General features: G+C 46.2%; 1 protein-coding gene across 1 annotated transcript in view; it reads left to right on the forward strand.

The window, feature by feature from the left end:
• Nucleotides 1–11,216, forward strand: part of LOC146194991 (uncharacterized) — a 35,493-nt gene extending 24,277 nt beyond the window's left edge. The window contains exon 3 of the mRNA XM_084596692.1: nucleotides 10,989–11,216. Coding sequence (XP_084452818.1) covers nucleotides 10,989–11,216 — 228 coding nt within the window. The remainder of the gene's footprint in view (nucleotides 1–10,988) is intronic.
• The last annotated feature ends 3,881 nt before the right edge of the window (nucleotides 11,217–15,097 follow it).

Consider the following 15,097-nt stretch of genomic DNA (forward strand, 5'->3'; position numbering starts at 1 on the left):
TCAGGCACGAGAGCATTATGCTATTGCCAAAGCCTATCACGCCTTATTGCAACACTGCAACACACTCGTTCACTGTACAGTAAACGCCATTGTCTCCATTAATTTCTAACTGCAAGATATTTTCGTGTCCTACAATGAATATCATCATCTTCAATTTTCATCTGCGGCATTCTTTCATTAAACCTAGAAAAACACGCCATACACATACGCCCACTTGCTAAAGACGGCTGCAACCATGTAAGAGAGGCTGCCGAGGCCATCGAACAATGAGAAGCCAGGCTAGCCCGTTGCAAGAGAGCCAAGATCGAAGCCGCAGCAGCGACTGCAGCTTCTGGCTAACGCTCATGGAATTTCGTTCAAGGATGGCTGAACCTACACAACTTTTTGAAAATTGCAGTACTTCCTCTACACTTTAAAGAACACAGCCAAAAGAGAAATGCTACTACGGCGGCTTGGGGATAAGACATGTGACATTCTGCAAGTGTATTTGACTGTAAATAAATTGAAACTAATATTTCAGCTCAGAAAATACAGGAACAGGAGTTGTGTTTTCATCTGTGCTTCACATGCATTACTGCACTGCTGGAATGGATGCATTGTGCAGTTCGTTGCCATGCATTCACGGCTAGAAGTAACAATAAACAAACCTTTAGGCTTTTCTTTGTATCAATATTGCTCACTCGCATGGAAACAATAGTAACATTAAACATAGGTTGCCTGCTTAGACCAGGCTGCCTCAGCACAAGCCTTTTGTGTTTTAAATTTTTTTCTGCTAATTTTCATTCCAAATGAATGAAGGCTTATCGTAAATGCTTGGAAGCATGTACCCAGAAAGAATTGGTGATATGCACAACGTTTTCCTCCATTTATAGTGAACTAGAATGAGTATTCTAGTTCACTATACCTCCATTCTAGCACCTTGTTGTTTGGATGTGCATTTTTTTTACCAGGATGTGAACTTCCTTCCAGGCTTTGTTCGTTTTTCAATAGCTAACAGTTCTACACCTTTCTTGCTAGTACACCTACAATTTTTACGACAGACATTCATTTGTTTTTGCAGTTTAGAGGAAGGAGATGTCTGCTCTTAAACATTGTCACAAAGCAGACACTCGACAAAGTGCATAACTTGGTTTTCATAAAATAGCATTCTCTATTCTTCAACCCTAAAAATAAACTGCCACAACCATGCACCACTAGAAGCAGTGCGCCAAGCACAGGTGATAAAGTTTAAAAGTTAGCATGCAGTGAAACGACAATCACCTGAAATTAAAGGGGAAGGTGCCTAAATCCTACGTAGGTCGCCGACGGATATTCGCGCCGGATGCGGCTAACGAAGCAGCACCCCTCCGTTGCCTTCACTCAGCCAGCACCAATCCACTTCGTGAACAAGCGGTAGGATATGAAGCGCTGCTGCCTGAAAATACTACGCGTTACAGCAAATGGATCACAAATATATGCGCATCTGCCACCCGACGCTTCCGCACTACCAACTTATCGTTCATATCCGTTCCCATCGATATTCCCTAGGATGTTCGCCCCCTTCTCCTTCAATGTGCACAGCCAAGGACTTCTGACGCTTCGGGCGTCAGACACGCTTCGGAACACCGAGTGATCAATAATCCAGCCGCCGTTCTGTTCTTACACCACCACCTCCGGAACGCTGCGGCAGCACACATCTTCAGGTGTGGTCATGCCTTCGCAGCGGCCGCAGCGGCATCTGCATATACGTAAAATGTGAGAAGGCATCGTAGCAAACATGAAACGGCCTTTTGTGAAATAATAATGTTGCGATAACTTATGTGCCGTAGCGCGTGCGCCACGGAACGCATCATGGAAGACCGTCGTCTCGGTCGCCACCGGGTGATTCAGACGGGCCAGACAATGACATGCTACTGTCGTAGCTGAGCTGTCGTCCACCGAGTTACGAAAGGGCGTATACTCGTAGGGATCAAGGTCTAAAGCTCGGCAGCAGCTTCGCGAAGCCTCGCTTCGAGCTCGGCATCTATTCGGACCATGGCGACCGACGCACGAAACGCAAACAAAGTCGGAGCACCACTGGAAGTAAACAAAAACGAGAGTCAGTGGCGCCACTTCGTGACGCACCATGGGCGGAGCGTCCTGCCAAACATTTTTTTTTTTGGGGGGGGGGGGCGCCACTGTGGCGTGTATGAGTTGAGAGGTAGAGCGACGGAAGAGGAGGGCCATCACTTTTAATATGGAATATCTGCGTTGTTAAAGACGTTAGCCTAAACATTTTTGTGCAGTGCTGACGGAATACCGATAACTCGTGCGCCTTAATCACAGCTTCAAGCTTTTCATGGGACCTTTAAGAGTAATAATATTTTTTTGGTTCACAGGCAAGGAAAAGCCCAGCATCGTCACTCTTTTTCTGTGGTCGCCAGACCGCGCCGTAAGAGAGGAAGATGAGACTGAAAGTGGAGCGAGGGAGAGAGAGGAACCACAGTAGAGGGCTGTAGAGTGATTTCAACAACCTGGTGATCTTTAACCTGCACAATGATAGCACAGCACACGGACGCCTCTCGTTTCACCTCCATCGAAAAGCTCGTACATAGTTGTACGTACGAGAATCACAGTTGGTGGAGCTCAGGCTGGAAAGAATGTGGCTATTGTTGAATTCCAATGACAGATCGTGAGCGCTCGACCGGAGCACTAACGGAGCGGCTCGCTCGAGCTGAGATCCCTTTCTCCATATTTGCCATTGGAACTCGTTAGCTCCCGCGGGGCACTTAGTACAAGGAAAGCTCTTGCGGCGGCGCTAGACGCGACCAGATACCCATCATAATCATCAACCGGATTATCCCAGTATCCCATGCGTGAAAGGCGAAAGCCTGAGGCACTATCTTGCTAGCGTTCCTGCCATCTCCAATCCTACGCTTGAAAGCGCGCCAAGGAACGCCATGCGACAGGAGCGATGGCGTACCATCCAAACGCGCACTACTGCGCTTTCTTCCAGAAGTAACCCCACACTTTAACGCGCACCAAGGAACGCCACGCGACAGGAGCGATGGCGTACCCTCCAAATGCATACTTGTCGGAGAAAGTGTGACAGATACTGCGCCAGTCGTGACGTGAAACGGAAGCGGGTACAATGTCACGCTGGTTTCAGGCCAAACCTGCCAATTTCGACACAGCAAATATCACCGCTGTGGGGAATACTGCGCTACTTGATATACAGAGACAAGTATGCTTCATTCATGTGTCGTCTTTCACTTGTCACTGTCTATCGATTAGCGCAGTATTCAACAATATGATTAAAAAAAACTGACCACCGTGTTTGCATCGTCGCTCCATGGAGCGATTCGGGATCGACGCAAGATCCCAATCTGTCATTGGAACAGACAACTCGCGCGCCCGTTCTGCCATTGGAATAGAATTGCTCTGGCCAGAGCAGAAAAACCTGCTCAGGATCTGCCATTGAAATTCAACGTATGAATAACATTTTCAATGGCACAGCGCAGATCTAAAGCCAGGATGGCACGAAGCTGATGTCGATTTAGATGCATGAGACTTCCGATTGTAGTTGCGTTTGGATATCTTCTGTAGAGAGATGGACGCGGAAGACAAACATGGAGTGGAGAAGCATGCCTTCATCTTCAACGCATCGGGCGAGACGGGTATGAAGAACTCGCTCTCCAAACACGAATTAAGGGAAATATGGCGGAGGTGCTCAACTGAGGAGGGTTTCTTGTGCTTTGCAATATAGTGGGTTTCAGCAGCTTTTTCTATCCGACATGAAAGTCATTCAATATACCCAATATCCAATATAGTCACCCAATAATCTGGGACCTCTGGAGCACACATCAAGAGGCGATACTTTCATTACTGCTTTTCAACCTCATCATGAGAGACCTTCCCAATATAATCAACAGCCTCCCAACAGTTCGACACGCCATCTATACGGACGATGTTACCATTTGGACTTCCCGTGGTCATGAAGGCGAACTTCAGGACAACCTCCAAGCAGCGACAGACCTGGTCAGTGCCTATGCCACTTCTTGTTGCCTTGTCAGTGCCACTAAAAAATCGGAACTTCTTGTCATTGACCACCGGCGACACCAACTCACAATGCCACTTCTCTTCCATTGAGGTCATCCTGGATGGCAAACACATAGAAGTGAAGCCGGAGATCAAGGTTTTCGACCTCGCTGTCAGTAACGGCCGCTCCCATTCCTCTACTCTGTCATTTATTCAACACTACTGATAAAATTATACGGATGCTTCAACAAGTTATTTATAAAAACTATAGCATTAGGTAGTGAGACCTGATTAACGCATTCATTATAGCCCACACTATCTAAGGCACGCCATACTATGCCCTTCGTAAACAGGAGCTCTTCCAGTTGAACATTGTTGTCAGAAAAGCGGTCAAGACACCTTTGGGGCTTCCACAATGCACGTCTACCAAGAGCTTAGTCCTACATGAAATACATAACACCATTGAAGAGTTTCATGAAGCACATCGCCTAACACAATTTGTCCGCTTAGTATCCTCGTCCATTGCAAGGCACGTCCTTCAAGCTTTCAATATTTCTCCACCCTATACTACCTAAAACTGCAAAGCTTTGCCGCAGAATATCCGTCAAGCAATTACCGTCAAATGTATCCCCAAGCACATGCGTTCAGAATATCACCAAGCCCGCCTACAGGTAAGAACCACCGACCTCTCAGTATGGAACAACCAATCGGGACGCCGCTGGCCCTGTTAATGGTCACGTGGTCATTACCGTGACAACCCCAGCGGCCCCTGCCCTCATCTGTGCCTCTCCGCACCACTGAACTGAGTATTGCAGAAGCTCCATAGTCCTCGCCGCCGCCACTACTGCACAAGCTACCATCATCTCAGATTCCCGCACGGCTTGCCTTAACTATCTTCGTGGACTCATCGGTGCCGCCAGCCTTCGTATTCTCCTTGCGTACTCTTCGCAAATTATTAGTGTGATCTGGATTCCGGACCACGAGTCGATGCCCGGCAATGAAGCAGTCTAAAAACACGCTCATTGGTTCTTTCCCCAAGCTTCCCCTCTCCTGGATCACACGTATGCCTCCCCGATTCTTATATACGCAGAACTGTTTGAACACTAATGTTGTCTCGCCATACACTGTCATCTCCTTTTCTCACCCTGTCTAACCAAGAGGTAGCTACTTAACAACTTACTGCCGCCTAAATCTAATACCTTTCACCATCTCTCCCTAACATCTGGTACCCGACCTTTATTCCCCTGACTGCTCCCATTTCGGTGAGCGGGCAACGCTCTAACACATGGTTCGGGCGTGCCAGGTTACCCCTTCTCTTTGTTCACTCCCTCACCCCTGCATAAAAGACTGGGAGGCCGACCTTCAGAGGAGCCCTGCCCCGAGCGCCAGCAATGGCTTGCTTGCCTAGCTTTTACTTCAGCCTCGGCTAACGGGACCAAGGACTGAGGCCTTCCTCCCCTTCCCCCCCACTGACTGAATAAAATAAAGATGTTTTGTCTCATCTTGCACCACATCCATCAAATCGCAGCCGACAGCGGTCGGGATTGAACCCAAGACAAATGAATTCACGTCACTCCTAGGCCACGCAGGCACATTCATACGAATTAAAGCCGGGCTTTATATGTGGGCTGGTAACCTACGCTATCGCGTCGAACCCTTGAAGGCGGAGCTTAAGTTCCAACCTTTTTTTTTTTTCGAAAGGTACACTGTGCTGCCTTTGAGCATTTTTCCGGTGCATGAAAGAGCGTCCCTTTGTCTAGCAACCGGTATCGCCGCTGTTGCATAGGAACAACGACCAGAACAAGAAAAAAAAACGCTGGTATGACAGCCAACCTGGCAGAGACGACTGACAACAGCGAGTTGCTAGAACAGAAGGATCGTTCGAAAATTGTGACGACGGTGTGACACGAAGTTCAAAGTAGAGACGGTCTCATACCACTGGCGGACCTCTAATTATTAATAATTGGTTCACAGGAATAGAAAGGCGTAGTATCAGCCTTTCCTTTTACAATGAAACCACCGTTGTCCATCTTGTCTATCTGCAAACCTACGACCGCATCAAGAGCCATTTCTTTTGGCTTGGCCTCTCAACCTCTGTATTGAAATACGTCGCGTCTTGCATCCCTTGCAACGACGCAAGTGGTCTACATCACATCCGCCAACTCTCCAGCTACCTCTCCAGTGTCCTTTCACGCCTTTCGAAGTGGTCGGCATCGACTTGTATGGACCCCAGCCCTTTGAGTCCAGCGGGCAACCGCTGGGTCGTTACTGTCGTCGACCACCTCAGCCGATACGCTGAAACCGCAGCTCTTCCTTATGGCTCCGTTTATGAAATCCCAACTTCTTTCTCCACACCATACTTCTTCGCCACGGTGCCCCGCGTCTCCTCCTCAGCGATCATGGAAAGTCGTTTCTCTCCTTCGTACTCCCCGCATTGCTTCATGCTTTGGGTACAGTTAACACAATTACGTCCGCTTACCACCCTCACACCAATGACCTCACAGAACGCTTTCATCGCACCCTTTCTGATATATTGTCCACCTACGTTCGCCCTCATCCCAACAACTCGAACTGCTTTCTCACCTTTATCACATTTGCCTACAACACTGTCATTCAATGAACTACTACCTATCCTCCGTTTTTCTTGTTTATAACCAACCCCCTACCGTCTCGCTCGACGCATCTTCTCAGCTTCCACAGCTTATGAAGCGCCTTCCCACGAACAATTCATTTCTCATATAACCCACTGCCTTCACCTAGCCCGCCTTAAACCTGAAGCCACTCAAGCTTCCTGAAAAGGCATCTATGATTCAATCCAGCGAACAGCGTTCTCCTGCCCTGGCGACAAAGTATTACTCTGGGCATCCCCTCGCATCCCCGGCTTGTGTGAAAAAATTCTAAGCCGCTTCATTGGCCCATACACGGTCACGGCCCTGGAACAAACATCACCTGTCAACGATCTCATCACCCCTGAAACGTATGTTCGAGACCGACGTTGTCGCTTCGCCTTTATTCGCCGACCTTAATCTATAACCTGCGAACAGGATGGTCGCTTCCGGTCGGGAGGTGAAGAGCGTAAGCACTGTGCGTGGAAGTGATCTTATTCATATTGTTCTTATTCATCATATTCTTCATCATCGGTGATCTGGTCCGAAGAAGAGGAAGTGGGAGCAACTCGCTGCTGGTTAATAGCTGCTGCTTCGGCTGGGCTGGCAATTGGAAAGTGAACCTGCCGATCTCGCGATACTAATAACACCTTTATTTACCCAAGATTTAAACAGGATTACGACCGGTCACTACAAGCCAAAAAAGGCTTGTCGAGCATAACCCGGCAGCCGAGGGGGCGGGGGAGCTTCAAGCATACAGCTACAGAGCTAACAGCGAGCACAAATCAGCCTTCAACATGAAAAATATAACCATTCAGCGAACTTTCAAGCAAATGTGATATGACGTTAAATAGCTCAAGATGCATCGAAGAAATCGAGAACACTATGACGTATTGAGTTAAAAACTGAAGTTCCATAGTGATTTCTTACAAAATGGCCGTAGTGAATGTAACAGCGAGGGACATCATGCCGAAAGCAATGTACAGGAATATGGGTCATTAGAAAATGACTTTGTCAATGATGGGTTCGACAACACTTTGAATAAACTGAACATCAAATGACTGCAGCTTCAGAACAGAAAATAAATTACTTCCCAGTGCAATTTCTGAACCCCTTGCCCCATTTTGTATCTTATATCAACTTGTGCTATATTGTTCGAAAAGCAAGAAGAAAATGGCTTAATTAGTAACTAAATAGTCGGAAATAATTATGAGCTATTTTTATTGGAAATGTAGAAGGAGGCAGTATTCTTTATTTCTTGCAGAAGTTCAATTTTTGGCTAGAGGCAGCATTAATTAATACTAAAACCAGTGATTCGAAAACATTATTAGGACATCAGTGAGATTCAATTTTTTCTGGTTAAGTCATCCCCTGCGCAGTAATCCTACGTATTGCATGCCTCGTCGCTGTAATAAATCTTCTGAAATGCCCGACTACCGCACCGGGGTAAACGGTTTCGAACCCGGCCACGTTTTTCTCGAGTCGCATTGCGGTACGTGTTCCAAAACGTGATGCCTTACTCGTGTATTGTAAAGCATAGGCCATGGATTTTGTCTAGTTGCCATGCGAGTTTTGCCAGGACGACGTTGGGGAAAATGACTGAACCACGAAGCACGCTCGTGCGGTTTGTGAAAATTTGCCCTGTGTAGTTGGTATTGATTTCAGTTTCATAGGTTCGGTTATTTTTGTAGGAGTTTACAAAGTTGACTACGCGAGCTCATTCCAGAGTGGATGAGCCCGCTTTTTTCGCTCGACAACAAGCGGCACTCGCCGCCGACACCTACCACCACACACACTGTATTCTGAACGATCAGTTGAAGAAGCGAATAGACCGCGCCGCGAGGTGCAGTGAGTTAGTTTTCTACAGGCGATGCGGCCTCAAGGAGCTGCACTAGTACCGAAGGGATTTTGTTTTTACAGTGGCGATAGGCACACGCGCTTTATATCGATGCATACAGATGTTCGCGTTTTTTTAACGACTCTTCAAAGGAGGGGGGGGGGGGGGCACGTTTTTCTATAGCCCTGTGCTTTGAAGTTCGTGTTCACGAGAGCTGGAGAACAGTATCGGCTCCTTCCAGGGCGCATAGCCCCGACTGCCGCAATGTGCAAAGCATTTTTCCCAGAGCACGCATTATTATTTTTCCTTGGCGTAGCCTGGAAACACAAAATATTCGAGAGGGGATCAAGCTAATACTCTGCAGATGGAGACTAAGAGAATGCGCGCGTAGGTCCTGTGCGCCACCATAACCCTGTCAGTTGAGTTGCCAATCATGTAACTAGAGATTGTTTTTGGCGACATAGGTTAGGTAACGGCTCTCTATGAAGAGTGCCAGCAGCCAAAAGACAGAGCTAAATTAAAGCATAATGGGTGTTTTATCACTGTGGAGTAATGCAAACAATTGAAAACAAAGTGGGAGAAAAAACAATCACTTACCGCGAGTGGAATCCGAGCCCCCCGACCACAGAATTTCGCGTCCGGGGCTGTAACACTGAGCTACGGTGACAATTGTTTAATTTACCAATTTCTTATGTAATATTGTTGCGTGCAACCTACTGCTGGCAGTGTTCGCCAGCGTCATGCTCCTCCACGGCGGTGGACTTGGGACGTTTGTGTTGTGTCATACCGCGAGTGTCACGCAGATGTCATCTAGTGGGAAGGGCGAAAGTTGTGTTGTGAATTTAACTCTGGCTTTCCCGCATGACAGCTACGACGTGTTGAAACCAAGCACGCCACAAAGAAGGCCACTTTCAAGCAGACTCGACGTTCCCTTCATTAAACGGTTTACAGCGTAGCACTGTCAAGAGTTGGTCAATGTTGCGCCTCCGACCCGGCCCTGCGCGCGGAAAATCGTAGGGGAGTAACTAGGAGAAGCGCACCTTGCTGGGGTGCGGTGTTAGTTCGATATATCGAATGCGCCGCTGTCCAGAAGTTCGATAAGCGCAAGCGCGAGTCTTGAACTCTTGCATAGAATTTTCAAGGATATATTCAGAGTGTTCGGTGTATAAGCACAACTTCCAATATATACAGGCTCGATATATCCGGGACCCATTATAATAACGGCGCTCGCTGATATGTTCCTTCGCACCAGTCATTCCGTGAATTATGGCTCCATCTCTTAGGAAGGAAAAGAACTCGTACTCAGCTGTTAAATGAAGCAAACATCAGCGCCAAGCGAGCGGAGGCCATGTATATCACTTTGCAGCACGCGTCTCCAGTGCGTGATCGTCAGGACGTACTCTGCTAATTTATCCAGTCAAAGAAACGGTTCATATAATTTCTGAAGAAGTTTTCAGGAATACCTTTATTTTTGTTGCATTAGCACTTTGAAACCTGTTTCAACATTTAGTAACTAGACAATTTTTGCTGTGCTCCTGCCGCCTTGATTGCACAAGAATGATGTAGTTTCCACAGCGCTGGAAACATCGCCAGGTGCATTATAGATCGCCCATTTCTACGAGGATCCCCATGTTTTGAGCACACAGTGATGCGATGCAGAAAGGCTGTATTACCCAGCTATATAAAAACGATATTATGTACTGAACGTTAGACAGAAGAGGCGCAAGGTAACTGGTAGTTCTCTTTCTTTGAAAAATACTGCTGTTTTTTTTTTTTTTTTTTTTTTTACGCTGCCAGCGGAGCCTAAGAACCTAAAAGTAATAATTGGTAATTCTGCGCCATTGAGGGTGGTTGCACCAAGATTTTTTTACTTACGCCTAGCGTCGCAAGCGCTCTATGACATTGACGTGTTCTGCTATTTTATATCAGGAGCGATTTCAGCCAACAGAATGCTCTTCTATAAACATTTCGTTCTTTCACAGGGCGCTGGTAATAGTAGCTTAAATATACACTTCGCAGCTCGTACCAGCCTTTGCGCTCTTTGTGTTATGATAAAAATCATCCGATTGCCGCACTTTTTCCTGAATATTTCGCATTGTCCAACTATCTTCCCGATTATCAGTTACGTTACCCTTTAGTTCAAAACGATTGCTACTGGGCAAGCCACGCATGAGGGCCTCTCTAGAGGACAAAATTTTTACTAGTAACCTTAAGATAACGCAAGATAAAAATATACATAACGGGGAGACACACACAACAGTCGCTTTTCATATATTGAACCTTTTTGGGGTTCTGCAGTGCGGTGCCTGCTTTTATGAGTTTTCGACCCATAGTGTGTTACACAAGCTACTTATGTCGACCTCGTATCTTCCAGCGTCACACCGTGTTCGACTGGGTAAGTCATGACCAATTAATGATAAATACTACGCGTTAAAAACATGTGAGGAACGTTGTGATTTCAACCATTCAGCTGCTGATCACTACTGCCTAGCCAAACCCACGCGGAGTTGCCCCCTCCCCTTTTCTTCTTTGTCATCCGTTTCACGCAGGCCACTTGGCGTCTTCTGGGGGACTCAAAGGCCCGCTGCCACGTACTCGGCTACCTTATCCTGGGCACCCTTTTTTCGGTTAGCATTGCCTTCGTCTTCTCCCTGGCATGGCTTTACGCCCTGCGGCTGGCGGACCGCGTCGGAGTCCACATCGCCGCGCCGGTCATTGTGCTGCTGGTGGTGCACAACGTCTTCTGGCACTACTTCCCTTTCCTCTGCTTCATGTGAGTCCCACAAAGCCTAATTATAGGCATGAAGTGATATCCTTGCTAGTGTCGTTTACTCCTGTTCACGTAATTTCAAGATGCATGAGATGCCGCAGTGGAGGGCTAAGATACACCACGCTATGATGAATTTCGCCTTATGTTATTTTAGTGGTCCAAAGTGTCAGTGTTTTTTATGTGCCTCTGATGCAAACCACGTGTAACTGTGCATTATATTAGAAAACCTTCTCTCCTCCCTTCCCTTACGGCATAGTTCAGGTGTCCACAGAAACAAGTTTAACAGATACTGCGCCTTTCCCTTTCCCAAGCACAAAAAGCGTTATAATGAAGGAGTTCAGTATTAACCACTTTTATGGGAGCGAATATTTAATGTACTATCTATATAGGTGAAGTTTTTCCTTGACTGTTCATCGAATCAAATAGCTTATGCTCTACTCGAGGAAGGAATCAAATTTGACTACTGCATCTTGAATTTTATATGCAGCTAAACGAATACAATTTCAAGTTGTTTTTGAATAATATGCACGATAATCGAATTAGGACACGCGTAGTTGTTTCGACAGGTGCTTCCAAAAATATAGCGTACTCCAACGCTGTGTCCCAGTCTGCCGCGAGGGTCTGGGTATTTAGTGGGGCATTTTTGTTGCGGCTTATATGATGCTTATGCCTATAGTCGCCAAGATTTGACGATGCGGTAGGGTTCCGCCTTGTTCTTATTGCCAGTACCTCATTTCTCTCAACGTCTACGAAGTGGCTCAAATATTTCGCCCTTTCAATCCATGGAAAAATAACACTTCCATTTACGTCACGGGATGGTCATAGAGCCAATACAGTTTTCGCCGTGCCTCACGTGAACTCAACGTAGTGCTGCCCTTTTCTACAGCTGAATTTTATGAGTAATATGGCACTGCCGTCGGAGCAGACACTGCCAAAGGTATATGATTGAAATAAGTAGCCTCTAAAGCAGAGATTAATCACTTAAAATATTACTAGTACTGAATTTGGTTCTTTCATTGTTAGTATTCGATTGGATGTTTTATGCGCTTTATTCTTAGCCGTTTAGGTACCGAAAATAGACTGTTAATGTTCGATTCAGTTCAAAATGCAATTCGCACGTATCTAGTAAAAGAATTTGTTTTTTGGCACGTTACGTATAACTAGCTTATGAAGCATTTTTTTTTTATCATATTGACTATTCTGACTGCTATGCATAACCCGCTGTGCATCTTAAAACCTTTATTATCTCCGCATAAATTTCCTAAATTTTTCTGTAATTTACTAGGTGCTATAGGTACAGAAATATCTGTCGTGAACGAGTACCTGTCATCATCAGCACAGCAGCGGATATAATTCTCCACGATGTAAAGTTATTGCTTTTGCTTTCATGAAGCATGTGCGTAAATGTGCAGAAATACGACTAATCTCAGGGCAAAGGTTTTTCGTTTTTCCAAATAAAAACATCGTTTTTATTCTATTGCATAGAGAGAGTCTCTTAGACTTTCACCTGCTACAAATATAAGTGAGAAAAATTCAGCGCTACACGTAAGCGTTATTGAGTCGCTGTGTAGCAGCAAGGTTCAAGTTAGTTCAAGTGGTGAATAAGCATCAATTGTTCGACGCTCAGTAGGCTTCAGAGAATCGGCAACAAGACAGGAGACTTATGCTGGGAACAGCACTGAACTCTAGAAACATTAATCAGAAAACGTACGCCTAGTTTTACGTTTTGAGCGTCGCGGAGCCTGCGCCGCCTGTCGTCCGCGCTACAGCGCAGCGCTGCCAAAGTTATGCGCTTCTCCTACGCCTCGCTTTCTGGAAGCCATGGGCTGCACGTGTGGCCCCTCAAGGACACGAAGTAAGGAGGGCCAGGTCCGCACGGTGGGAAGTATGCGTGGGCCAGTGTGCTTTCTACCACATGTCTACGGTGACGAGGAGGCACAGCGCGGGGGCCATGATTGCGAAATCAGCTGCGCTTCTGAAACTTTGGAACGTGAACCACCGCGGCCTTACAAAGCCTATTATCTTGCTTGCTGCTCCCTGTATATCGGCAGGTCTCTTGGCTTGCAACAGCCTAATTGGTAAATAAGCTGCATGCCAATATTACATTAAATGCAAAACAGTTATCTGTGTCATTCTATTGTTGATTGATCTGGGTTACTGCCGGCGCGTTTAGCCCACTCGATGTAGCGGTTCCCTTCGAGAAAAAGCATCATTGTAATAATCCTCGCCAATTTGTTTCAGGCACGCCTTCGATGCGCTCAAAGCATGGCACCTGAAGAACATGTCGCTCAAACTCGTGATCAGAAAGAGCGCCAGGAGGGGAAGCATCTGGTGGATCCTCTTTGGTCCCCGCTCTCCCCTGTGGTCCAGCGGCACCGTGACCACGACGTCATTGGTTGCTTAATAAAGACACCCGTGGAGGCTCTCATGGAGCAAGAGAAAAAAGAAGGAAATGCTATCTTTTAGGTGTCCATTTTGATGGTAAAGCAATTTTTGAACTAGCAGTCCACCAACACCTCATGTACGAAACGATCGATCACTAGTCTTCAGATCACTATCCTTAGAAACGTCGTCATGGGGTTGCTTTGCTTGCAGCCCCTTCTGAAGTTAACCATGAGCTAAGAGCCAACAAGTGCATAAGAGCCAGCGGCTTCTTGCTGTTTGTTTCTTTTAACAGTGGTTATTTTATTAATACCAGGATTTGCCGAAGGTGCCAAGATCGTTTTCAGTTTACGCGAGGAAGATCACAAATATGGTGATGCCTGCAAAAATGGAGGTTCTGATCTTGGGGTGATGCAGTGGTAAGACGCCCGACTACCCGGGTTCGAACCCGACCTAAGAGGCTGCGTTTCGATGGAGGCGAAGCGGAGTCGCCGTGCGAAACGGAGTGTGCTGTGCGATGTCAGTGCACGTTAAAGAACCCCAAGTGGTAGAATTTTCCGGAGGCCTCCACTACGGCGTCTCTCATAGCCTTAGTCGCTTTGGGACGTTAAACCCCCAGGTAGCTGCTATTCACTTTCCTCCGACAATATAGCGTCACTGTAGACACTCGCGTTGCTTGGGATATTTTTTATAAAATAAATTGGGGGGGGGGGGGGGGGGGTACACTCGCTTCCAGAGTAACGCCCCTGAACTACGAATCAGCAATGTAAGGTGCGTAGACCGACGCCATTTGTTGTGAAATACAAAATATATCCTTAAAATCAGAAGCCAGCGGACATCAAGATAAGGGCGGATTACTTCCACATTATCAAATATACCCCTTTATTATACTGCCCCGTCGAGATTAAGGCAAAACGTTGGCGCAAAACAGACAAAACATGAGTTATGGGCAGAGCGAAGCAGTACTGGCAACTGATTCCTTATTGAAAGCCGCACATGATATATCCCTACTCCGTCACATTCATAACAGCTATAGCACACGTCAGAAAGATACACAGCTACCAAACAATAAAAAGAATCATTTCTAACTCAGGGCAGGGTAAAATTTATAAAGATAACCGAATAGTTTTTAAAAGGAAAAAGAGAAGCATTGGGACAAAATGTACGAAATGTTTCCTTAATGAGACGACTAAAGGCATTACCAACTGACGAGGCTATCCAATGTATAAAAAAGATTGAAACCGCAAGGACAAAAAAAAACGTGTGCCACTTTGGCAATTTCCTCGTGCACTAAGCACTTTGTATCAAAGAGCCTAAGAAAAAAAAATCGCAAGAAAAGGGTTTTATCGTCTGAATAACGTCTGAATCGTCTTAATAACGGAAGTTCCACAGAGCACTCATGATATAGTAATTAGCTCTACCAAATATTTCTAATGGGCTTCCTTCATTCTTACACAAAATGACCAAAGAATCGCTGATACGATTTTGCACCTATACCTATATATA

Source organism: Amblyomma maculatum, chromosome 3 (assembly GCF_055883805.1).
Source record: "Amblyomma maculatum isolate TAMU_Amacu chromosome 3, ASM5588380v1, whole genome shotgun sequence".
NCBI classification, from domain to species: Eukaryota; Metazoa; Arthropoda; class Arachnida; order Ixodida; family Ixodidae; genus Amblyomma; species Amblyomma maculatum.